Source organism: Arvicola amphibius, chromosome 8, assembly GCF_903992535.2.
Source record: "Arvicola amphibius chromosome 8, mArvAmp1.2, whole genome shotgun sequence".
NCBI classification, from domain to species: Eukaryota; Metazoa; Chordata; class Mammalia; order Rodentia; family Cricetidae; genus Arvicola; species Arvicola amphibius.
In genome coordinates this window covers 37,942,974-37,969,093 of record NC_052054.1, presented here as the reverse complement: position 1 = coordinate 37,969,093, position 26,120 = coordinate 37,942,974, and the positions used below count along the sequence as shown (strand labels likewise).

Here is a 26,120-nt window from a genome sequence, read left to right as displayed (position 1 = left end):
CCAACCAGTTCCTGCCTCCCAAGTGCTGAGATTAATGGTGTGTACCACTAAGCCCATTGACTAAAATTTTTTAGTTTAAGACACTAAGAGCTTTAGAACTGTTTACTGTAATAAACAGCCTATACACAGCAGTTCAGTTAATAGAGCATATCAATGTGACATGCCCAGAACAAAATGCCTGATCTTCCCTGTCTGCCCACCATCTCTTAGTCACACAGAGTACCCATCTTGGTGAATGGCAGCCTCAGCCTTCCAGTTATGAGGTCAAAAATCTTTATAGTCTTGACTACTCTACTGTACTGCTATGGTACTGTAGTGTAGTAGTCTACTGCAGGTACATATATGAACGGGCACAAGAGATAATTTCTGTAGAGATGGCATTCAGTGGAGATTGTCTTAGTTAGGGTTTCTATTGCTGCCACAAAACATCATGGCCAAAAATAATTTGAGGAAGAAAGGGTTTATTAGGCTTATAACAAATACCAGAGCCTGATATTTTGAATTAGGCATTGCTTTTCAACACTGAAGGGAGTCAAGACAGGAACTCAAACAGGGTAATATTCTGAAGGCAGGAGCAGATGCAGAGGCCATGGGGGGGTGCTGCTTACTGGTTTGCTTCCTATGGCTTGCTCAGCCTGCTGTCATAGAACCTAGGACCATCAGCCTAGGGATGGCACCACCTACCATGGGCTGGGCCCTCCTGTAGGAGGGAGGGCAGCTTGTTCTTTCTGCCTGCCCAGCAAGCTTAGATCAGAAGTAACCACACAGAAACTGTATTAATTAAAGCACTGCTTGGCCCATTAGCTCTAGCTTCTTATTGGCTAACTCTTACATATAATTTAACCCATTTCTATTAATCTGTTTATCACCACAAGGTCGTGGCCTACCAGCAAAGTTTTAGCACATCTATCTCCAGTGGCAGCTCCATGGCATCTCCCTCTGACTCTGCCTTCTTTCTCCCAGCATTCGGCTTAGTTTTCCCTGCCTACCTAAGTTCTGCCTTGTTCTAGGTCCAAAGCAGTTTCTTTATTCATTAATGGTAATCATAGCACACAGAGAGGACTCCCACATCACCCTCTGTCACTGATCACTAAATGAGAAAATGCCCTTCAACTGGACCTCCCTGAGGCATTTCCTCAACTGAAGCTCCTTCTCAGATGTCGCTAGCTTGTGTCACACTGACATATAAAACCAGCCAGTACAGAGATGGGGCAGTAAGAATAAATATACATACTAAATCAAATGCATACATTTTAAATGTATGTGGCATATTACTAATTAATTTTAAATATGTGGAGATTGACATGCAACAGAAAAATTAGAGCAAGATAAAGAGGAAGCAAGGTGTTAGGTGGAGGTTCCAATGTTAGTCAGCGTTAACCTTATTGAGGAAGAAACACTTTGGTAAGGAACTGAGAACTAAAGAACTTATGCCCTATAACTACTATAATCTATTATATATAACATACATACAAAACACAAAAAAACCCCAGTGATATGCAACTCATCTTAAAACAGACACAGAAAGCAATAATACCTAAATTTGGCAAGGTTTGATTTTCTGATTCTGAATCCTGCCTTGACTTCTGAGGATCTGTGGAGCTCCGATAGTGATTATCCACCCAAGTGGCTAACCACAAAGTGAATGTAAACGAGTCTTGAGGGAGCATGTACTTTTACCTGTGTTACTGTTGTAATGAGTCTTGAGGGAGCATGTACTTTTACCTGTGTTACTGTTTTCGATGACAGCACAATTCACTTATAATCATTACTGAATCCAAAGTCAACAATCACCAATGTCACAAATATTAAAATCAATGATTTTATGTAAAATTTCAGCATCAAAAGAGAAGTGCGGGGAGCACAGTACTAGGAGGTTTGAGGTAAGATGGTTCCCAGGCCAGCATGGGCTATCCAGTCAGAATTCACCTCACTTTTGTTAAAGTGTATTATAAAAAAAATTCTATGGAATCTAGGAGTCATTTGAACTGTGTCATCATCTAGGTATCAAGAAAAAACTCTGAATCTATTTCTTTCTGTAGAGTTGTAATAAAAAAAATCTTGCTTGGCTTCACAAGTAGAGAAACATCATGCATATTTGGTGCTCAGCCATGTATTCTAAAAAGCTGAGGTCAAATCATACCTAAAGAACTGACAATTTTTCTTTGGGCATGATTGTTACTAAAAGTTTTTGTTTTTGTTTTCTAAATCGTAGGGGGGTAAAAAAGAGAAAATTCTTGCAGTGAACCAACCGATCAGACATACCAATGAGCAGGCAGGAACTTCTCAAGTACAGTCTTTTCTTTATGACATAAACGTGGTAGGAAAGACTCCTATTTTGATTTACATCGTTCCGTTAACAACAAAAAGTAACCACATGTGAAATTCAGTCTGGCCGTTTTTAGTTTCAGATCCTAAAATTTCTGTGGCTGAACACAGAAAAGACCTAACATTGACTTTGCCAGACAGGGCTCTCTACATTTTACTCATCCTCTTAAACCTTTAGAAAATGATAAAACTTTTATACTGCTTCTTTCATTTTATAACAGCAGCCTAATACACTGTGAAGAAGCAAAAACAATGTCCTTCGCACTTTCGACTAAGGTTACTGGCAGCTCCCAAACCCCTACACTTAGGCACTTAGCCTTCAGGAAACACTTTTTTTTGTGTGCGCGGCTGCGCGACGACGTCATCACCGGCGCGCCGCGCGGGGGGGCGGGGCAGGCCCTAGAGGCGTCCTCGCCCGCCCTCTAATGGCCGTCGGTTTCTAGGCCTCGCGCCGGTGCTTGACTCCCTTTCCCGGAGTCTAGCGCTTCCCGTGTGCCCGTCGACTTCCCGTCGCTAGGAAGGCCGCGCAGGGGCGGCGACTCCAGGGCCGGAGAGTGCGCGCGGGTGTCCGTCCGTCAGCTGGTCTGGGCGTCGCCTCTCGGCCGCCATGGCTGAGAAGCAGGTGGACTTAGCTGGAGAGCCGGAGCCTGGTAGTACGGTGGCCTCGCCTGCGACCTCGGAGTCCGGCGACTACGACCACACCTGCGTGTTCTGCCGCGTGGCGGCGGGGCAGGAGCCCGAAACTGAACTCTTGCACTGCGAGGTGGGCGGCGACAGGCCGGGGTGGGTGGGACCCCGACCGCCCTGCCCTTCCCTACCCGCTGGCTCCTGCTCCCCGCGGTCCCGCTGGGACCCGGAGGCCTGCAGCGGTCCCTTTGCTGCTGTGTAGGGAGACACGGTAGCGACAGAGGCAGGCACCCTCGCCTCCATAATGCGTTTGCAACACAAGTGCACTCCGCCCTTGCTTTTATTGTCGGGAGTCGTCAGCGTCTCCAGATAGTAATTTTAAATTCTGCACACTTCTGCTATGGGTAGAGAGGAAAGAATTAGCAGGCAATAGAACATGGGCGTGGTGAAGAAGCGTGAGTTCGGTTGAAAACAGGATAGGAGGGGATTTAGGGACTGGGTCTGAAGTCAAATTGTCACTTAACAGTGACTTGTAAGTGGTCACACCACTTTAGAAAATGTCTCCTCCCCCATCAACCCTGAGTTCCGCCCCTCTTCATGGCAAGACTTTGCACGGTTCAGTTCTGTGCAGATCACGTGCAGGTAATCGTGGCTGCTCTGAGTTCTAGAGTACAACAGCCGTGCCATGCCTGGGCATCTTTATTCCATAACCCCCACCCCCCTTTCCTCTGGCTCTAACTTTTTTTTGTACCCCATCATCCCGAATAAAAAATTAATCTTTTTAAAGAGATTAATCACCTTGCATTTAAAATTCTCATCACACATAAATTTGTTGTAAACACCTGAACGGATTGGGCTTACATAAGGAGTGATATACTTACATAAGTAAGTATAGAGAAAATGATTTGCCGTGGAATAATCAGAGTTACCAGCATTATGAAGAATTTGTTTGGGAAACCTTTCCAACAAAAGTCAGAGAAAATTCCTCACTTCGCAGATCTCTATATAGTTTTCTTACTGTATTTTTCAGAATTCATTTGAGTAAAAGGTACACCATATATTCTTATCAGAGAGCATAGCAGTTCCAAAGGCGTGTCTTACTCTTTGTGTATGAGGCACAGGTATACATAATAATACTTAAATACCATGACCGGCATTAGTATCTCATACTTTTAATATGAATTATCTTTAAGAGCTCTGAGAAACAGCTGGGCAGTTGTGGCCAAAACATTTATATCTACAGAGTGAGTTCAAGGACAGCCAAGGCTAGATGAAGAGAAAAGGACTCTTAGAAATGGAAAAAACAAGATACCCTAGGTTAAATTTCACCATGTGTGAGCCCATACTAAGCAAATATCTCAGTGCTAATTTAACTCTACTTTTGTTAACCAAAATTGTCTTGAAACCTTAGCATGATACCAAGAACTCTTTCAGTATACTCCCTTGTTTTAGATATCAAGGTATAGTTAGTGGGAAGAAATTGTTGTAGAGATTTTAAGCAAAAAATATTTTTTGAGAATTATTTTTAGAAAAATCATTGGAAGAATAAGAGAAGCAGGTTCTAGAATAGTCTATAAGAATTATAACCAGAACAGCATGGTAGAACCTTATACATTATAACTGTTTCTGCTTCTTACTGTAAAATAAATTAGACTCTTTCAGAGAAATAATTTCATAGCTATATAGAGATCCTTTGCATTTCTTTTTATAACTATTCAGTGGCTTACTGGACAATTTTAAACATTGTCTTTGAGTTATGGACATCTGGCTTCAAAAGTTTTTTGCTTTGGGAAGTCATTATATAAAGATCAGCTGTGTCTGGAGGTGTGCTCAGTGGCAGAACTGGCCAAGCATGTGAGGCTCTGGGTTTGATCACCAGCACTACAAAAGAGAAAAATAATTTAAAACGTTTATATGTGGATATAGACAAACAATTTCATATTTTTGCCATCATAACTTTGGAACTGAATCTCTTTCTCTTTTTTTAAAGTAATAGTTGGGTCAGTAGTAGCAATGGAAGACAGTAAATAGCACAGAACCAGTATTTTAAAAGCATAGTGGAAATGCAAGTAACAGCTAACTGAAATATCAAGTTTCTTTGTCTTTAAATTTAAAACATAGTTTATTGTATTGGTATTGGTTTATTGTATTGATATTGTATTGTATATGTATGTGCATATGTTGAGGCCAGAGATGAGTGGTGGGTGTCTTTTCCTATTGCTCTTCACCTTATTGCTTGAGACAGAGTCTCAACCTAAAACTTGGTGGGCAGACCCCACCAAGGACCTCCCATCTTCACCAACGAGCTCTTTTTACCAACCTGACTTTTTATGTGGTGCTGGGATCTGAACTTGAGTTGTCAGCTTGTGTGGCTTGCACTTTACTCAGCAACCTTCTCCTTAGCCCATGCTGTGATAGCTTTATCTTAACCTTTTCCAAAATATCTGTTGTTATCAGTGCTTATCTGCTACTCAGACTGAAATAAAATGGATCAAAATGTAGTTGCTGTGCCTTTATCTTAGATAATTAAGGTTAACAGTATGGGTGTGAGGTTCTCTTGACATTGAATTCTGATTCCTAAGATGGGGAATTGAAGGAAAACAGTGTATCCAGGGAATTTTGCTGAGAAAAACTGTTTATTGATTTAACCTTTATTTTAATTTTTAGAGAATTTTAGAGAAGAAAACTTACACTAGAGACGGGAAAACGTGTAGTGAGATTTAAAACCAAGATGTCTTTTTTTCTTTTTGATTTTTCAAGACAGGGTTTCTCTGTGTAGCTCTGGCTGTTCTAGAACTCTCTCTGTAGAACAGATTGGCCTCAAACTCAAAAGAGATTCACCAGCTTCTGCCTCCCAAGTGCTGGGATAAAAGGTATGTGCCATCACTGCCTAAAACTGAGATTTCTGGTAAGGAAATTTTAATGAATTTTACTTATAATTAATTGTTCCTTGAAATTGACCTAATATAATAAATTCCCCATGACAGAAGCTTAAGCTGCTTTTTGTGAATTTAAATAAGGCAAGTCACAAAAATGTTCATTAGACATAAATTGTAACTGAAATACCATTTTCCTTTTGTAGATTTATAGTGTTAAGTCACAGCAGAGCAGAATGATGTTTGTTTTATTTTAATTTACCAACAAATATGCCTCTTTCTTTAGAATGAAGACCTAGTTTGCTTCAAAGATATCAAACCAGCGGCACTTCATCATTATCTGGTGGTGCCAAAGAAGCATATTAGAAATTGCAAGGAACTGAACAGAGATCAAGTAGAAATGGGTAAGATGGAAGCAGTGTTCTCTGTGGCTTTATTACATGAATTGCCTTTAAATATGTCAGTGCTGATATAAACGCCTATTAAATTATCAAGAAGAAAGTGAGAACTTTTGAAATATTCCCTTTTTTAGATTAGGAGCATGTGTGTGCCACCATTCAGACTTTGCTTTATGCTTTCTTAAATAATAGTTTTTTTGACTTTGAAATTGGAAGATGCTATGAAAAATTCTAAACAAGTTCTGATGTATTATCTATATAAGTTTACACTTCCTGATGGTTTCAGATGCAGATAACTTAGTGCCAGAGTTTAGTTATGAGGGTTTTGAACTTTTAGCTTCTGAAAAGGAGATTCCAATTTTATTTCTTCCAGAACTATTCTGTATTTCCTGCTCATTGCCTTCTTTGACATTTTCTGATATCTTTTCCTAAAACTTTTTTTAGTTTATTTCAATCTTTTAGTAGTCTTTCTAACTAACCATGGTCTGGTATTGGTTTGGCAGTATTGTATGATAGCCAACAACATAGCTGAATCAGGCCAGATTTCTAGAGAGGTGAATAAGAAAACGTGTAGACAGAACATCTTGTGTAGTGTTATTGTTCATGGGCATGTAGATGACTGAATTACCAGTTAGAAAACTTGTTTCCAAATTCTACAAAATTCTTTAGTTATCTCAAGTTCTTTCCATGTGCTTTAGAACATAATGATTTATAACCACAAGGTAGCATTTATACTTATAGAGATAATATCTAACCTATATTTACCTGATTGATTGATTGTGTATTTATTACCAAAATTTCAATTGCATTCTTTGGCTATTTCTTAGAGATCATAAAACCTCTAGGAAGTTTTATTTATCATTAAGGTAGTAGTAGCCTTATGGAGAAGAGAGTCTTCTACAATTATTAGTAATAATTAGTAATTTTTAGCTAGTTATTATAGCTAGTGCATATCAAATATAAATATTCAAGCTAATGGGGTTTGGAATTTCATTATATTAATTCCTCTCTCCACTTGTATTTGAATATTTTCATATAAAAATCTTAAAAGTTGTTGAATTTAACTTTTATTATGTTATTGATAAAGTGAGAAATGTATATGGAAGGATGCAATAACAATGTCAAGGCTAGCTTATTGCTATTGACACTTTTAGAACTTTTACTTGCAGAGTGCATGGTTTTTTAAGAGCACATGTTCAACAAAGTAGATCATATTCTGAGCATTAAAGCTTGTAGCAGTTAATGTGTTTGAAATCTTTTTTATAACCAAATGTTCCTTTTTGTTTTTTTTTATTAAATTATATAATTTTTACAAATTTTTCACCTCCTCCCATTTTCATTTTCTTCCCCCCACTTCCCCTCCCCCTCCCTCTCCAGTCCAAGGAACAGTCAGGGTTCCCTGCCCTATGGGAAGTCCAAGGATGGATGGGAACCCCCGCCATCCAGGTCTAGGCAGGTGAGGATCCAAACAGACTAGATTCCCACAAAGCCAGTACATGCAGCAGAATTATAACCCAGTGCCGTTGTCCTTGGCTTCTTAGTCAGCCCTCCTTGTCAGCCATGTTTAGAGAGACCAGTTTGAGCACATGCACCATCAGTCCCAGTCCAATTGGCCTTGGTGAGCTCCCATTAGATCAGTCACATTGTCTCAGTGAGTGGACGCACCCCTCGCGGCCCTGACTTCCTTGGTCATGTTCTCTCTCCTTCTGCTCCACATTTGGACCTTGGGAGCTCAGTCCAGTGCTCCAATGTGGGTCTCTGTCTCTATCTTCATCCATCGCCAGATGAAGGTTCTATGGTGATATGCAAGATATTCATCAGTGTGGCTATAGCATAGGGTGAGTTCAGGTGCCCAAATATGTAATCTGAAGGCGATGGAATTAAATTAGATATTTATCACAGCAGTAAATACTTTAAAATTAAACAGACATCTAAATAGTTATTAAATATGTCAAAGAATATTTTTGTTCATTTTATTTCATGTACATTGGTGTTTTTCCTGCGTGTTTGTCTGTGCGAGGGTTTCAGATCCCCTGGAACTGGAGTTAGAGACAGTTATGCATTGCCATGTGGGTGTTGGGAATTGAGCCTAGTTCTTGAATGAAGCCAGTGCTCATAACCTCTGCTCTCAAAGAAGAATTTCTAAATAAAATAACACTTTTCTAAATAATTCCAAAATAAAGAAGATACTGAGTTTTAAATAAATAAAAACACAACATATTAAAATTGGTAGGATATAGCTAAAGTACCTAAAGGGAACTTTGTACCTTTGAATGCTAATACTAAAAATTTTTTAAGGAGCTGGAGAGGTAGCTCTATAGTTAAGAGTGCGTTTGCTCTTCCAGAAGGCTTGTTTGTACCTAGCACTCACGTTGGATTGCTCATGATAGTCTGTGACTCCAGTTCCAGGGATCTGATGCTCTCTGCTGGCTTTGTGGGCCCTTTCCCATATGCACACAGGCATGCACACGTAAATAAAAATAAACCTTTTAAAAAATAAACTCTTTTTGAAAAAAAAGAGAAGAAAGTGAGTTTCAAATTCAGTAAATTAAGTGTCCAACAGAAAAAATGGGGCTGAAGAAATGGCTCAGAGGTTAAGAACACTTTCTGCTCTTCTAGAGGACCTACATGCCAGCCCACAACTGTCTGTAACTCCAGTTCTAGGGAACCGCACACCTATTCTGACCCCTGTGGACTTTCACATGCTGCACAGACATACACTTGGACACACACATACACAAAAATAAAAGTAATTTTTAAAAAAGATACCAGAAAAAGACAAGTAAAGACAAAGTAAGTACCCCAAAGAAAGTAAAGTTTTAGTGAGCTTACTGTGTCCCATAGTATAGTATAGTTTCTTTTCTGTCTTACAGTTGAGAGCATGGTAGCTGTTGGAAAAACCATTCTTGAGAGGAATAATTTCACTGACTTTACAGATGTGAGGTATGTACACTTTGCGTAGAAACCAACATTAATTACTGAATTTTATGAAATTTGTTTTTCATGAAAAGGGAAGTAGCAGTGACAGAGTCTGTGCTTTAGATACAGTATTCCTGGAAGTGAGAATATAGTTTATTGCTAGTATAATTGTAATAAACCTGTTTTGTATGCCTCAACATCTTCTGAAAACCTTCACCGGTACATTAGACAGATAAGTGTATATAAACAATAAGTAGGTAAAATAGTTAGAAGTCCTCCCTTCTTTTTCCATATTTTAATTTCTATAAAATTGGGTAAAGCGAATTAATGTATGTAAACTTACATGGCTTAAAAATACATTGTTGGGTTGGGCAGTGGCGGTGCATGCTTTTAATCCCTACTTGGGTCATCGGCAGGTGAATCTCTGAACTCGAGTCCAGCCTGTTTTACAGAGCAAGTTCCAGGACAAACAGGGCTACATAGAGAAACTGTCTTGAAAAGCAAAAAAAAAAAAAAAAACAAAAAACAAAAAAAAAAAACTAAAAAAACAAACCAAAAACATTGTTGGGACTAAGGAGATAGTTCTATAAGCAACAGTGCTTGCAATACAGCCATAACGACCCTAGTTTGAGTCCCTAGAATTTAGGTAAAAACCCAGGAAGGGCTGTACCCCTAGCATCCTAGCATGGTTGGAGGCAGAGACAGGAGGATTTCTGGGGCTTGCTGGCTGACAGTCTAGCTCCAGGCTCAGAAAAAGGTCTTGTCTCAAGATAAATGATGAACCAGGACATCCAATGTTATTTTCTGGATATGTATGAGTGTGCATACCAGCCACACCTGTACACACACACACACACACACACACACACAAACACACACCATTATTAGGCTTCTAGCATAAAATTAACTTGAGTTCATTGTTTGCTGAACTGAACTCTAGCATTTAACAAAGTTTGAGCCAAAACCCATAACATTTAATTGATTTTAAGAGTTTAAATGCTTTCCTATTGAAAAGAATAATCTTATGTTTTATAAAGTAAGAAATTATCAACAAATAATATAAATTGTTTTAGTATTTAACAACCTTATCTGATGACAAAAGCTTTTTGATTTTTTTTGTAATAATGATTGGATTGATCTTACTAGAGAAATGTTGGTCACTGTCTGAGTATTTTATTAGAGGTAAAAGCCTGCCATCTACTGGCAATGTCTTAAAGTAATGTCTAGTACATTTGCTTTGAGATTCATTACAGGCACATTCCTTTGCAGAACTAAGCTTATTTTGATAAGTACTGAAGTGACTAGTAATAATGCAATCCACACTCTCTAGAGGTCTTATCAGGTTTTCTTTGATAAATGGTATGCATTGTCTATGAACTTCAACACGAGGGACTTTGCAAATACTCAAGAGCATAAAGAAAACAAGAAATGATCAATGAATGGTAATTTGTTCACCTTTGGATATTTTTAATCTTATGTGATTTACAAGTAATTTAAAAATTGAGAAGTGACTTTTCGATAATCTCTTCTGTTACAGAATGGGTTTCCATATGCCACCATTCTGTTCCATTTCTCATCTGCACCTTCATATCATAGCACCAGTCAAACAGTTGGGCTTCTTATCAAAATTGATTTACAGACCAGATTCTTACTGGTTTGTCACAGTAAGTAATCCTGTTGCACCAGCAGCACACCAACATATTTAAAGTGTTTGTACCTTTCTGTTTTTATTTTCATTTTGTTTTATTTTTCTTGATAGCCCTAGACACAGAGTTCTGTTTGTCTCTAACACTCACTTTAACAAACTTATTTATTTATTTTGCATTGATGTATATACTTATTTATTTTGCATTGATGGGTCTTGAACCAGGGTCATCTTATGCTAGTAGGCAACATTTTATTCTGTTGATCTATCTCAAACCTCCCCCCATCTGAATTTTGAGACAGAGTGTTGTGTATCATCCAGATGGGCCTTGAAATTGGGATCCTCCTACCACCGTCTTCTAAGGTTCTGGGATTGCAGGCTCATGCTATATTTCCATTCCAAATGTAAATTTTGATTTGAGGGAATGTTCTGGGCAATCTAATTTTATAAGATGATAAGTAGAACATATATAGAAAAGCAGAGCTTTAAGAATTCAGATCTGGATATAGATTCAGACTTTTCTTACTTGAAAGATCATATACAGTATCTTTTAAAAGCTCATGTTCTTATTCTGCAGTACTGGAAACTGAATGCAGTTCAGTATTTTCATATTTCCTCTGCTGGTACATACATACCCAGTCCTCCTCCTATCGCGTCCCTACCATAGTGGCCTACTTATTGCCAGCCAAGAACCAACACTGACACATCATTGTTATCCAGAGTCCTTAGCTTACTTTAATTTCCACTCTGACTGCAGTACTTTCTGTAAGTGTTGACAGATACATGACTTGTATCCATCATTGTAGGCTCACACAGAACAGCGTCACTTTTCTAAAAATCCTCTATGCTCATGTTATCTAATAGAGGCAGTGGTAACTACAAAGAACCATATATTCATGTCTATCCTTTTATTATTATTACAGGTTGATTATTGGCTTGAAAAGCTAAGAAAATAAAAATGTGAACCATGGACAAGCTCCTGAACCTGACTCAGGATGAGCTACTTACTGTTTTGCTCTCTTCGAAGTCTAATTGCAGTCTGAAGGTTTGCTGGATATACATGATACTACCACTGAGTAGCCTTACATTTTTTTCTGAATGTCTATTTTCTGAGATCTGTAATATAGTTATGTGAGTACTCTGTCACTGATTTCTTTGTTTTGATGCTTATGTAAGGTTTTATGCTTAAGATACTATAACTAAAAGTTCATTTAATATAAATTTTGCTAATCAGGATGACTCCTATATTCTTTAAAGTTCAGGTTTCATGTATTAGTAGTCTTAATAATAATTTATGATGAATAAACTGGCATATAAAATTGAAACCTTTTTGCAGTGAAGTAGAAAAAGAAATTGGCAATTTTATGATAGTTTTATTGTCTTACACATAAATTTTCAAAATGAAGAATACCATACTACCAATATTCTCTCATTTCGATGACAGAAACATTTATATATGTGTCATTGGTTTCAGAAACACACACACACACACACAGACACACACACACACAGACACACACACACACACACTCATATATTAGTTTACCCTTTACCTGAAGCCCAGGATAGTACCAGACTCTATAATGTGTCCTGTGCTTTTTCTATAAATGCATATCTTTGACAGGCAGAGTAAAAGATTAATAATAATACTAATAAAATAGAGCAGTTATAACAAGATACAATTGAAATGCTGCCAATGTCCATGGTTGTACTTTGTTGCCATATTATGTTGATCACAACTACTAAGGATACTGTGACAGTTAATCTGATAACTGGGGTCGTTACTGTAAGTGGGTAATGCATACAGATTGTGGATGATTCATATCACAGATGGGATAGAGTGGAATGCTGTGAAATTTCATTGTTCTGTGTAGAACTGCATGCAATTTAAGATGTATGGATTGTTTATTTCTGGCACTTTGTCATTTAATATTTTGGGTCAGCCATAGATAACTGACACTATTAAAAGTCAGGTTGCAGAAGGTGAAACTTTAGGTAAGAGGGAACTCCTTCAGTGTAATTTTAAATGAATATAGTAACCAACAACAGGTTATCTAATAAAATTTATGTGTAATTTTACCTGTGAGGAGATAAGGAAAAATACAAATTAGTAATGTATGAAAACTATTGTCATATGGTATGCTTTTGTAGCAATGGAAAATGAAAGTGCCTAGTGGTTAGACCCAGTGTTATGAAAAAAGACTTGATTTGAAAGTAGAAAGAGACATAGATAGGGAGTTTATCTTGATAATATAGTGCTAATATTGGTATATCATTTAGTAGAGACTGTTAATTGGAAGTTGCCATTGGCATTATCTACACAGTGGTGAGTGAAGGGAGATGGGGTGTTGAAAGATGATTCTGCATTGTGCCATTGTCTAATATTGTTATGTATACAGCAGGACAGGAACCTGAGGACTAGTGCATTATAGAAATCAGCTAAGATTTCTAGTTTATTGTTTTGGCATGATGATAAGTGATTTTAGGAACACACTAGTTATTACAGTGCTTGTTTACAGTATCTACAGTCAAGTGTTGTCTAGTTTGATTAAAATTAATTAATTCATCAAATATTTTTTAATATTTAATAAGTGCCAAACACTATTGCTATTCAGAACTAAAGAAATGATAGAGGTCAGTTGCCAATGCTATGGGGTTAGGCAAAAATAATTTATTAGATTTTAGTGTGTTAAATGTGGTAAAGAAGCCATGGAAGGAGACCACTACTGAGAATAGGTAGTAAGTGGGTAACACCTAAATTCAAGACTCAGTGTTAGGCTGACAAACAGTGGTGGAAAGCTGAGAACTGAGTTCTGTTTCCACTGTTAATTTATACAAACATTTGAATTTCAGCTTATTCACTAGAGATGGAGAAAGGGATTTGTGTGCAGAGGCTATTCTCAAAATTATATTTATAGGTTTTATAGCACTGCCTTGTATAATAACTTTCTGATCATTTGCATAGCTAGCAATCACAGTTTTTTTTTATACCAGTAAAAATAAGACAAACTTCAGGAAAGATGCAACCTTTGAATGTTTTACTCTGAACTTGCAGTGATATAATTTACCCCATGATAAGAGTACCTGGAAGATGGTCAGGGTATTGTTTAAATGCCCTTAGGGGTCTTAAAAAATGTAATTAGCTGGTTGATTGTGTTTGTATAGGTTTATATCTTTTCAAGGGGGCAGAGTGGGTAACGGTGCTTACTGTCTGACAGTAAACCCTGAGGACCTGTGTTTGATCTTTGAGTTTATGTAAAGGTGGAAAAGAAAAGAAAGGAGCCTACAAAGTTGTCCTCTGACTGGCACACATGACCTCTGTGGATCTCCCCACCCATTATAAATGCACACATACAACGAGATAACAAAATTTAAAAAATCATTGAAAGAACATTTTTAATGCAATTTTTCTTTAATTATAATGACGAATAATCAAATTACAGTTAAAATCCGCTTAGTCTTTTTATTAGTGTTTGGTTACTCGTTACCTATCCACAACATCAATTCAAAGCAAAGCTAATTAATAGCGTGTCTTAGTCACTGTTCTAGTGCTATGAATAGACACCTTTGCCAAGGCAACTTTTATAAGAGAAAGCATTTAATTGGGGGCTTGCGTACAGTTTCATAGGTTTGGTATGTTGTTAACATGGCACCATGCAGGCAGCTCTGGAGTAGTAGATGGGAGCTGTGTTGTGATCTGTATGCAGAGAGAGAGAGAGATACTGGGCCTTTTGAAACATACTTCCTCCAACAAGGCACACCACGGCATTAAGACCACACCTAACCTTTCTAATCCTTCTCTAACAGTTCTACTCCCTAGTGACTAAGCACGCAAATATATGCGCCTACGGGGTCCATTCTTAATCAGAACACCACATAAAATGTTTAAAATAGTATTGAGAACATTATGCATGTGATACTAGTGTATAATTATAAAATTATTATGATAAAGTAACTAGAAGAAAATAAAAATGAAGTAATCTGTCAAATTTTGATTCTCTGTACTCTTAATATTACTAAAATCCATAATTAAACTCAAAAGTGTTTAATAAACTGGCTGAATGGAATAAAAAATTTCACCCTTGAAGATGGAGACACACCTTTTCTCTCATATAAAGAATCAAAGATCAAGAACTTTTTATTGTTCTGTTGCTATGAAGAGACATGATGACCAAAGGAACTGGTATAAAGGAAAACATTTAACTGGGGGCTTGATTACAGTTTTAGAGGGTTGGTCCATGATCATGGCAGGAAGCAGACTGGTGTGGTGCTGGAGTAGTAGCGCAAAGCTGTAGAAGGAGCGGTGGGCTGCCTCCCGCCACCCGGCTAGCTTTACCCAAAATAATTACACGGAAACTGTATTCTTTTAAACACTGCCTGGCCCCTGGCCCGTTATCTGTAGCTTCTTATTGGTCGATTCTCATATCTTGCTTTAACCCATATTTAGTTTATTTTCTGAATGTACATGCTATGTACCAGGCACTTTTACTATTACAACAAAATCAGTTCTTTGAAAATATTTATTTATTATATATACTGTGTTCTGCCCACATGTTTGCCTGCAGGCCAGAAGAAGGCACCAGATCTCATTACAGATGGTTGTGAGCTACCATGTGGTTGCTGGGAATTGAATTCAGGACTTTTGGAAGAACAGGCAGTAGTATTCTTAACCTCTGAGTCATCTCTCCAGCCCCCCACTCTATTTTTTTAAAGATTTGTTTATTATGTATATGATGTTCTGCCTGCACGTATGCCTGCACCAGATTTCACTACGAATGGCTGTGAGCCACCATGTGGTTGCTGGGAAATGAACTCAGGACCTCTGGAGGAGCAGCCAGTGCTCTTAGCCATGGAGCCATCTCTCCAGTCCTCTTTGAGAATCTTTTTTTTAAAAGTTTTTTTTATTCATTAAAAATTTCCACCTCCTCCCATCCTCCCATTTCCCTCCCACTCTCCCTCCCTCTCCAGTCCTAAGAGAGTCTTTCATCCCTTAAATTCCAAGTTCACACTAGCCTTTGTGAGGTCTTCTGATACCTTTCATTCTCAGTTGCAACAATATACTCTTGGCAGCTCCCGTACAGAGTATTATATTTTCCTAGCATAGGCTTTCTATATAATGTAGCCAAGATATGATGGGATACTTCTTGTCATTGGATTTTGATATCTTTTTGCAGTTGATATCTATTTATATCTTTCTATATCTTTTACTATATACTATCTTTATATCTATTACATCAGTGTTTCATGTATATGTCTGGCCACAAATCCACTGTATCTCTCTATGTACCTTATGATGCTGATAATGTTACCATAACACACTCAAGGTTTACTGAGGAGCTTAATATCATTGTATTAGTTATTTGTCTGTTGCTATGATAAAACACCATGGACAAAGCAACTTACAGAAGGAAGTGTTTATTTGGGGCTTATGGTTCCAGAGGGCTAAGGGTCCATCCTCATCACAGTGGAGAAGCATGGCAGCAGACAGACAAATCTTTTTTTTAAAGCAGGAATTCTCATTTAAAAAAGAAATCTTTCTCAATGCCATTTATTGGCCCCATGCAATAGGCTGTTTTGAAGTGTGAATATTATTATACCTTATCCTTTTAACGGTCATTTGTAGGTGGCAATATTCCAGCTTTTATAAGAAAACAGAGACTCGGAGATGTCACAAATTTTGCTAAGAGCATAGGAATGATAGTGGACCCGAGGTTTGAGTTATGAGAATCTACACTGTGTATTGAGCTCTACTAGTACTACTGCATCGACTGTAGCACGTGGTACTAGGGAGAAGCAGGACACTTTTACACATTGTCTACTGTCAAGGTGGAATGCAAAACCCCCAAAATGGAGGTCTCAACAGGACAAAGGGTCAGTACTTTTAAAAGTTAACGTCACTTGTAGAATGAGTCACTGTCTTACAAACTGTTGATATTAGACCCATCTGAATGATTAGGACAACCCTCGCCAATGTTTTTAATCCACCATTGACCGTGGAGTGACTGAGTGCCTGTATAAAACATAATGATTGAGTCTTAGTCTGAGAAAGGTTTGTGTTGTCTTCCATACCGAGTAAAGCAAAGTCCTTGAGAGCTCTTGAAAAGTTCTGCAAAATCACAATAAGTCCACTCAATGTTAAAGCCTGGCGCAGGTGAGGCCTAGAATCCTGGATAGTTAGAGGGGTCTACACAGAAGAGTAAAATTTAGGTCCAATTTTGAGTTGAATGGCTGAGGAGGAAGTCGGAAGTACACTCCAAGTGGAGCATCACTGGGAACTGCGGGATTACAGCAGTCATGCTCTTAAAACGATGCACCTCTCACTAAGGGGGCAGCTCAAGACAGCGCGAGCTCTGGGAACGGAACGATCTAGCTCTGCACCCCACCTCCACCCCCACCGACTCACACACACTCCATCCCGATCCCAAGACGCTGTCAGGCCTGTGCTCTCCTGACCCAGCTTCCGTTTCCGGTCCTCGTTTCGGCTTCGGCGGAAACTTCGCTCCTGGGTCGAAAAGGGCGGCCCCGCAGAAGCCGCGCAGGCGCACGGCATCCGCTGCAATGGCGGTGCCGGCCTCCTTGAATAGGTATCTGCTGCTCATGGCACAGGAGCACCTGGAGTTCCGCCTGCCGGTGAGCCGTCCTGGGGTACCCGACGCACAGGCCCGCACTCCCTCGCGCGCCGGATTGGGGGCCTCCGGGCAGCCGCGCGCGCCGGCTTGGGGCGGGGGTGAGGTCGCTGGTGGGATGAGATAGCTCAGGGGACCTTTCTCCAGGACCAAACTTGTCATTCATTCCTCTGCACGGGAGCCTGGCGCCGCAGTTAAGCAGGAGAACATGATCAGGCCCTCAGGACTCTTCGTCCGACCGAGACGTATCATTAGGGAGCTCAGGGGAGTGTGAGAAGTATCAGAATATGAAGTTCAGGCATGGTGGAAGGCTTGAGGGTGGTACTTGATGAAGTTGGGAAACAGCTTTTTGTTTATTCAAGAAACGTTGTCCAAAGCGCGTGTAATCACGTGCGCCGGGCGGTGAGGATGTGCTGACTGACTGTCCTGCCCACAAAGAGCCTACTGTTCACTTAGGCTAAGGGCCAGCAGACACCTATGCACAATTGTAACGTTAAGTGCAGTGATGGAGTGCCCAGTAAGGATATATAGGAGCTTTTAAAAAGGCAGTCTTGTCCACTGAGGGATGGGGGCTTTCATGGTGGCCTCCGTGAAGAGGTGACATTGAACGATAGGATTATTTAGCTGGGCCGAGGCAGTAGGTACATTAGAAGTATAAACTGTTGTTCATTACTGGTCACCAGTTGCATGGCAGAGCGTGGTTAAGGAGAGAAGTAGGTTGATGGATCAGAAAAAGCAGACTTGAGAATTCTATAACTTGGAAGAGGGATTACAGAGGTTAAAAGAGGCAGAATTAGATTGTTTTTAATAGAAAGCAAAATGAAGGATGGTCTTGAGAGGAATAAGACTTGAGACTGCTTAAGAATCTGTTGAAATGTTAAATGATTAAGAAATTAACTTAGTGTGAGCAATAAGGACAGGATAGAATTGCAGTGTGGGAGATGAGAACAAATCTAGACTTGTGATAAATATTTGTGATTGTTTTGCAGAAGAAAACTAGGAAAGGGTGGGATTTTTTCAAGTGTAAGTTCTGAATGTGGTAAGACAATGGAATCGAAGAGATGGTTCACTGGTTAGAGCACTTACTGCTCATTCGGAGGACCCGAATTTGATTCCCAGTACTCCTATTAGGAAACTTGATTACAGCTCTCTGTAACTCCACCTATAGGGGGAACCCACATTTCTAGACCATCAAGCCTTCCTTAGTACACAGGCATTTTTGTTGTTGTTGTCCTTCTTCTTCTTCTTCTTCTTCTTCTTCTTCTTCTTCTTCTTCTTCTTCTTCTTCTTCTTCTTCTTCTTCTTCTTCTTCTTCTTCTTCTTCTTCTTCTTCTTCTTCTTCCTCCTCCTCCTCCTCCTCCTCCTCCTCCTCCTCCTCCTCCTTCTCCTTCTTCTTCCTTCTTCTTCTTCCTCTTCCTCCTCCTCCTCCTCCTTCTTCTTCCTTCTTCTTCTTCCTCCTCCTCCTCCTCCTCCTCCTTCTTCTTCTTCTTCTTCTCCTTCTCCTTCTTCTTCTTCTTCTTTTTTTTTAGAGTGGTAGGCCAAGTACAAATACTTGGAAGCATTGACATTATAGGAAAACTGGGAGAGGAGACCATGCACCATGCCAAACATAAGAGCCTCAGACACAAAGAGAGAGTGAAGGTTTAGAGAGCAGAGATGAGTAGTGTTGAATGCATGTGCCTTGGGGTTAAAAAGGTTACTCTCTGAAAAGATAAAAGTGAGGAAAGGGAAATAAGGCAGACTTCTCGAATATCAGAATATGAGAGAGTAAAGTACAAGATTAGTTACTGTTTGAGGGGGACTAGGGAATAGACCTGCGGAGAGAATGGAGCTTCAGTCACCACCATCTTATTGCCATGATATCTACATTTCTGTGCTGAGCTCGGCTTAGGGACATCCTACTTCTTGTAGCTGTGATAATGCACATGGGAAGGAAGGATAGCCAAAGGATGTGATAGTATTTAGATGATCTGAAAATCAAATTATTGTCATACTCCCATGTTTCATAATGTTTCCCCTTCAAATTTGTGTTATTCATGTAAAGAAGCCTTCGGGCTACCTTCACTGATTTACCTATCATCTCTACTAGCTTGTGATTCATTCACATGTTTGACTTGAACTTAGCCCTCGCGCACACACACTCACCTCTTAAGAATATTTTTATTCTTTGAAATTTTCATACAGTTTGTTTTGATTGGATTCACCTCCAGTTTCTCCTAAAACTCATAACTTTCTAATGCAAGAAACAATTGGATGCATAGCCAAAGGAAAACTAGAAGTAGCATTTGTTGTCAAATCTCCCATTCCTTTTGATTTGGAATGGACAATTTGATGATGTGACTGTCTTTCTCTGCTGACGCCTATGGGCTGGGTGTTAAGACCTTCTGGCAGGGAGGAGAGGAGAATGTTGGCAGCCAGCAGCAGGGTCACTTAACTTCTCCTTAGTTCCTTTCGCCATAGGGCCAACGTAGAGGAATAGAATTCATTTGCTATTGAAGGAAACAAATTTCTAGTGTTATGAGGCAAACTCTTTGTATAGTCATTCTGTGTTTGTCAGTCCAAAGAGATTCCTTCAAAGAATCTATGTGTTGTTTGATCAGATTTCCCCTTTGCATGCGTTACGTTTAAAATCTCTACTGTGGGCAGGTGTGGTGGCATACTCCTGCAATCCTAGCATTTGGGAAATGGACGCATGTGAATCAGGAGGTCACAGCAGCTGTTGAGACTCCGTCTCAAAAAATAAACAAACAAAAATAAAAGTCTCACTGTATTAGTCCTTTCTAGTTTATTCCTATTGGGAAAGGAGGTTAACCATGTAGCTATCCATACTGAATTCACAATTATGGTCCCTAGCTAATTATTTCTTTTCCAAACATCTTGAAATCATGTTTAATAATTGATTTATTTTGGTTAATTGTTTGTCTTATTTACCAATCTATAGCATCTGTAAATGTTTTCTCCCTCTCCAAACCGGGACAGGACAGTTTCTTTTTGCAGCTCATATATAAAATTTCTCAGAAATTGCTTAATCATGGTTAGGACCATGTAAATCCTCCTCAGAGCCACACATTTCAATTGCCTGATGTTGAAACTTCAATGCCTCAAGTAGATGTCAGCCTACTCTTTTATTTCTATTATTAGACCCATTTTTCTTAGCAGGCTGAGTTTAAAGTCACTTTTCTTGGTGGTGTGACGAAGTAGCTGCTGGAAGTAACCACATGGAAGAGCTTTGTTTACTCCTGACTTGAGAGAGTGTAGTTGAGGCATAGTAGAGTGGCTTAGTGTGTGGCAGGATCGCGGGGAAGCAGCCTGCTCACTTGACAGACCGGAGAAATGGAGCAGGTTGGAATCTTCCTCAAATCCTGCCTCTTAGTGATGGTCTCAGTCATCCCTGGCTCTACAAGCCAAGGGCTGAGATTTAAAACATTGGGGGAACATTTCTTAAATACACAATAACAATATGTATTTTTTCTGTATTTTCGATACAGGAAATAAAGTCTTTACTATCACTGTTTGGAGGCCAGTTCATTAACAGTCAGGAAACTTATGGAAAGGTAAGATGAATTTTTTTTTCTTTAAAACGGAATAGGTATTTATTTTGGAGCCTATTTAAGTGACCATATGGTCTGGGAACACAGATTCAGGCTACCCCAAGTTCCATGTTCCTGTATGGTAGCTTTATAGTTTCACAGAACAAAATAAGCCCAAAATCAGTCCCTAAATTGAAGTCTTCTGTGTTGGCAATTCCTTTGTTCAGAGTGACTCCTTCACTATGAAAAGAAAGGTGGAGGGGAGAATATGGATATAATGCGTGAGAGAGCAGCGCTGTGGTTGGCCAGGTTCTGACAATGGATTGTAGGGGTGGAGCTTACCACTTTGTTTTTGGGGACAGAGGACTAAGAAACCCCTGCTGATACATCTGAAGCTTTCCCCCTTAAATAAAATAATTAAAATTAATATCAATATATAGACACCATGACTTTATGTCACTGTTAATTCGCAGGATGCTTCAGACCACAGCTATCCAGAAAATGAGTGTGACCAGGGTGAGCATGGTGGCATACCCCTCAATTCTGTCGCCTGGGAAGTTAAGACAGGAAAGTGACAAGTTTGAGTCTAGCATGGGCGACTTAGTGGGACTTTGTCTTTGAGGGAGGTTGACATAGTTTGGTTTCTGTTGTGGTGATAAACACTAGGACCAAAAGCAAGTTGTGGAGGAAAGATTGATTTGCTTTTACAGCCTGATTCTAGTCCGTCATGGAGGGATAAAAGGGCAGAGACCTGGAGACAGAAACTGGAGCAGAGGCCATGGAGGAATGCTGCCTGATGACTTGCTCAGTTTGCTTTCTTACACACCTCAGGACCACTTGCCAGGATGGCACAGCTCCCAGTGGGGTGGGCCCTTCCATATCCATCATTTCTCAAGAAAATGTCCCCTAGATTTAACCCCCTGCCAGTCTGTTGGAGGCAGCTAGGTGTGTCAGGTAACGAAAAGCAGACCATATAGAGAGCAAGGAAAGGGGGAAAGGAAGCGAGATTTAGTAATTAGGGAATAAATCAAGGTAATATACTTAGAAGTTAAAATAATGATGTTATAAGGAGTGATTAGTAATAACAGCAATTCCGGTAATACAGTCTCATATGCATTAGTTTTCTAGTCAAACTTCATAAAGGCAAATGAAAAGTCATCTTAAGCCAGATGTTGCACACAGGTTTACAATTTCAGCACTTTGAAGTGGAGGCAGGAGGATCTTGACACATTGAGTATGAGGCCTGTCTGGAATACATAAATATATAGGAAGTAGGTTTTTCTCTTTAAAAGTAAATTTAAAGTGTACTGACATTTTCATTTATAGAGTCATTTATAAAAGTTTTCTTACACAGTAATTTATTAACAAGTTGTCTACAAGTAACTTACCATTTTATTATCAGAATGATTCTTATTTTGATTAGAGTCAGATCAGGCATTTTTACGTGATATGTAGGAATTTCTCCTGTTGTCTCCCTGCATCAAAGCGTATTAGACCTTGGAGCTTTTTAATAATTTGCATGCTTTTTTTTTCTTTCAGTCTCCATTTTGGATTCTTAGCATTCCCTCCGAAGATATTGCCAGAAACTTAATGAAACGGACGGTGTGTGCCAAGTAAGAAAAACTCCTCGTGTTGTGCTGCCTGCCACACACGGGCTCACAACCACTCATGTCGGGGAATGTGGTAGAGGCTGGGAGGATGATAGTGGAGGGGGGTATCATCTTAGCCTGAGTTACATAGATTTACCATTGGGTGCTGATGAGGGAACAGAGTCATCTGGAGCTGAGGTGACGGACACTTGCATGTGTAGTGGGAGGACACTGGAATGACATATCCTTACATAGAATGAATATGGATATGAAGGAATGCTGCATTTAGTGTCACCAAGTCTTACAAAATCTAAAACTGCTTTTCTCATTTTCGATTTTTGGTGGCTCAAATTAGTAAATTTAAATTTGTAAAATGTGGGAACTGTCAAGAAATATATTTGTTAGATGAATGAGTTCTTTTTTTTTTCCCTTGGTTTTTTGAGATGAGGTTCTCTGTGTAGCTCTGGCTGTCCTGGAATTCACTTTGTAAATCAAGGGTGGCCTTGAACTCACAGAGATCCACTTGCCTCTGCCTGAGTGCTGGGATTAAAGGTGTGCACCACCGCTGCCCACTTGAGAAATGAATTCCAACAAGCATATTTTTTAAGAAATTGCTCATTGCTCATTCTTATTTTTGTTTGTGGATTTTTATCTTTAACCTTCCTTATTCCCTTTTCTTTAAACTCTTTTGATTGACACTGTTGATTTTTTTCCCTGAATATAATGGCAGATTACTGAAATATTTTTCCTTAGACTTTGTTTTCAATAATGGAATGAAAAGTATATAGCAATGTTTTGTAATGTGGTATGACAGTCACCTCCATATTTATTTAGCTTTTTCCTGTTGAGAAGGATGCTTAATTCTAAGTCTAATTTCTTAAATTGCAGCTTGTTAAAGATAATATTATTAAATATAAATGACTAGAAAATGGAAACAACAACAAAAATGAAAATGACTATTTGTATGCTACTTTATTTTATGGTTGTTTGAAGTTTTTGAATTTCAGAAGTAAGGGATATTACGTTTAAAATAGCCACTTGAGTACTCAAAACAAATATGTTGAAAGCTCATTTCTTTTGATGCATATGCTTGATGAGTAGTAAAATGAATAATTGTATAATCCTGTAAAATATATAACATTTTACTTTAGGTTGTTCTTCATTTCTGTGGTCGAGCTACTCCTAAAGTAACTGCTAAGTAAGAGTAGCATTACTTGCTTGCTCTAAATTCAATAAAAGAGGAATTCACTTTCAAAGATGGTATTTGCAACCTACAGATAATTAAACTAGACTTACAAGGACATATTAAAAACAAAATTTTCTGAGGTTGAGTTAGGCTTAAAATTAGTTCAAGATTGCTTTAGTATGGATTTTTAGAAGATTTATTTATGTATTTTTATTTTATATACATATCTGTTTGCCTGAATGTATACATGTGTGCAGATGCCCTCAGAGGCCAGAAGATAGACCTAGATCCCTGGAACTGTAGTTATTGGTGGTTATAAGCTGTTTGATGTGGGTGCTGGGAACCAAATTGGATTTCCTGCAAGGGCAGCAAGCTCTCTTAGTCACTGAGCAATCTCTCCAGCCCCTTTAAAATGGAATATTTTGTACATTCCACAAAATGAAACTTATAGCAAACCCTAGGCACTCACTTTATTAGAGCTCAACGTTTTGAGTTATGTAGTAAATTTTAACAAATGATAACTAAATAATAATGATAGGGTTTTTCTCTGCTCACCATTCCCCTTTTTAATGGGGAAAGTATTTAGAAAACTTTGATTTTCTGCAGCTTTTCTTACAGTGCCATGTGATTTTGTTGCAGTGTTTATATTATCCAGTATAGTATATAATAAAAAAGCCATGGGTTATAGCTCAGTGGTTGACAGCATACTTAACACACATAAGACCCTGTGGTCAGTCCCCAGCCCCCCTCAAATATATGCATATATATTTATGTATGTGGTTCAAATATGAAAAATTGGAAAACTCCTAACTTAATGTTGGATTTCCCATCTTTCATGTCAGGTTCAGCTTCTTTGTATGGTTTGGGGTTATATTGTTGTTTGTTTCCAGCATATGCATTTCTCATGAATAGATGAGAAAGCATGGCCAATGATGGTTTGATTGTAGCAAGCATAAAGAACTAGCAGAATAACTATTATGTATTGCTGTGTGAACTAAGTTCTTTACTGAGGTTAGTACCAACCATTTATTTCCTAGGTCTATATTTGAACTATGGGGTCATGGAAAATCTCCTGAGGAGCTGTATACTTCTCTTAAAAATTACCCTGTGGAGAAGATGGTGCGTAGTGAAATGTGATTTTACGTAGGCATGTGTGCCTGTTCTGTAGAATGCATACGCTTACAAAATTTATCTGCTTCTATTTTAGGTTCCATTTCTACATTCAGAGTCTACATATAAAATAAAGATTCATACATTTAATAAAACATTGACTCAAGAAGAAAAAGTCAAACGAATAGATGTAAGTGAAATTAGCTAAACCGAAGCCTGTGGACTAAATACACTCTAGCTGTTGATATATGTGAATATGTAATGTCTGTTAAGGCTTTCTATGTTGTGTATGTGTATCTGGTGTAGTTGTGAAATCGACCCGCACAGCATGTATTACTAGATAAGCACTGTTTTCTATGATTCTTTTTATAAATTCCTGAAGTACATTAGAATTTGTAGGCAGAGGCTGCTTGTTCATTCCCCACTGCTCAAATCTCAAATAATCACACAGAAAATATATTAATTGCAATACTGTTTGGCCAATAGCTTAAGCATATTTCTAGCTAGCTCTTACATCTTAAATTAACCCATTTCTATTTTTTTTTTAATTTTACCATGAAGCTCGTGGTTTACTGGCAGGCGGGAGGGATGCCTTTCTCCTCCAGAGACTGCATGGTGTCTCCCTGACTCTGCCTACTCTCTCTATCTCTATCTCTGTTTGCATTTTCCATCTGACTTTACTCTGTTTAGCCACTGGCTGAAAACAGCTTTTTATTAACTAATGACAATAAAACATAGTCACACTATACAGAAGGGAATCCTGCATCACCTCCCCTTTTCTTTCTAATAAAAAAGGAAGGTTTTAACTTTAACGTGACAAGATTACATACAACAAAATAGTTATCAACCAAGTATTGCAGTTACAGTATTTATATCTACATTATCTTTTATCATAACTAAGGAAAACTGTAAATATAACTATCTAGTCTTCACCTCCATCAAAGACCCCAGAAGGATATAATATTACCTAAGTTAACAGGAAGTACATTGTAAGCAACGTCCAAAACTCTAGAATTGACAGAGACATCTCGCTGCCTGGACAGTCACCCAACATTCTTCTGTACTGTTGGGGCATCCATCTTCAGCCTAAAGGCCCATAGTATCCAGCAGACTTTTTCATGAAACAGGAAATTTCAAAGAGAGTTCCACCCATATTGGCAGTTTGTCAGTTGCTTTCTTCTGTGTCCTGCAGAATGTCTGGCAGACTCATAAAGCAGGAACCCCAAAGAACTGTCTCACCTTTAGGCAAGTTTAGCAGTTGTTTTTCTGTGGGTTCTGCATGTCCA

At 38.8% G+C, this 26,120-nt stretch overlaps 2 protein-coding genes across 3 annotated transcripts in view; both read left to right on the top strand.

Annotated features, from left to right (window-relative positions):
* Positions 1-2,724: 2,724 nt before the first annotated feature.
* Positions 2,725-14,782, top strand: Hint3 (histidine triad nucleotide binding protein 3). The gene is made up of 5 exons (XM_038340390.2): positions 2,725-3,091; positions 6,118-6,235; positions 9,103-9,172; positions 10,686-10,812; positions 11,717-14,782. The coding sequence occupies exons 1-5, from the start codon at positions 2,936-2,938 to the stop codon at positions 11,747-11,749; spliced, it is 504 nt and encodes a 167-aa protein (XP_038196318.1). The 5' UTR covers positions 2,725-2,935; the 3' UTR covers positions 11,750-14,782.
* Positions 14,783-16,979: 2,197 nt separating this feature from the next.
* The window catches only part of Trmt11 (tRNA methyltransferase 11 homolog), a 50,416-nt gene continuing 41,275 nt past the window's right edge, over positions 16,980-26,120 (top strand). The window contains exons 1-5 of one of the 2 annotated variants that reach the window (XM_038340285.1): positions 16,980-17,423; positions 20,908-20,973; positions 22,489-22,562; positions 24,762-24,843; positions 24,932-25,024. In XM_038340285.1, coding sequence (XP_038196213.1) covers positions 17,352-17,423; positions 20,908-20,973; positions 22,489-22,562; positions 24,762-24,843; positions 24,932-25,024 — 387 coding nt within the window. In that variant the 5' untranslated portion in view covers positions 16,980-17,351. Of the gene's footprint in view, positions 17,424-20,907; positions 20,974-22,488; positions 22,563-24,761; positions 24,844-24,931; positions 25,025-26,120 lie in introns of those variants that run through there. The other variant, XM_038340286.1, reaches the window with a different exon arrangement.

Coding starts and splice junctions, on each gene's coding strand:
- Hint3 (XM_038340390.2), top strand. CDS start 2,936: ATGGCTGAGAAGCAGGTGGACTTAGCTGGAGAGCCGGAGCCTGGTAGT. Junction 3,092..6,117: donor CTGAACTCTTGCACTGCGAG/GTGGGCGGCGAC, acceptor CTCTTTCTTTAG/AATGAAGACCTAGTTTGCTT. Junction 9,173..10,685: donor ACTGACTTTACAGATGTGAG/GTATGTACACTT, acceptor CTTCTGTTACAG/AATGGGTTTCCATATGCCAC.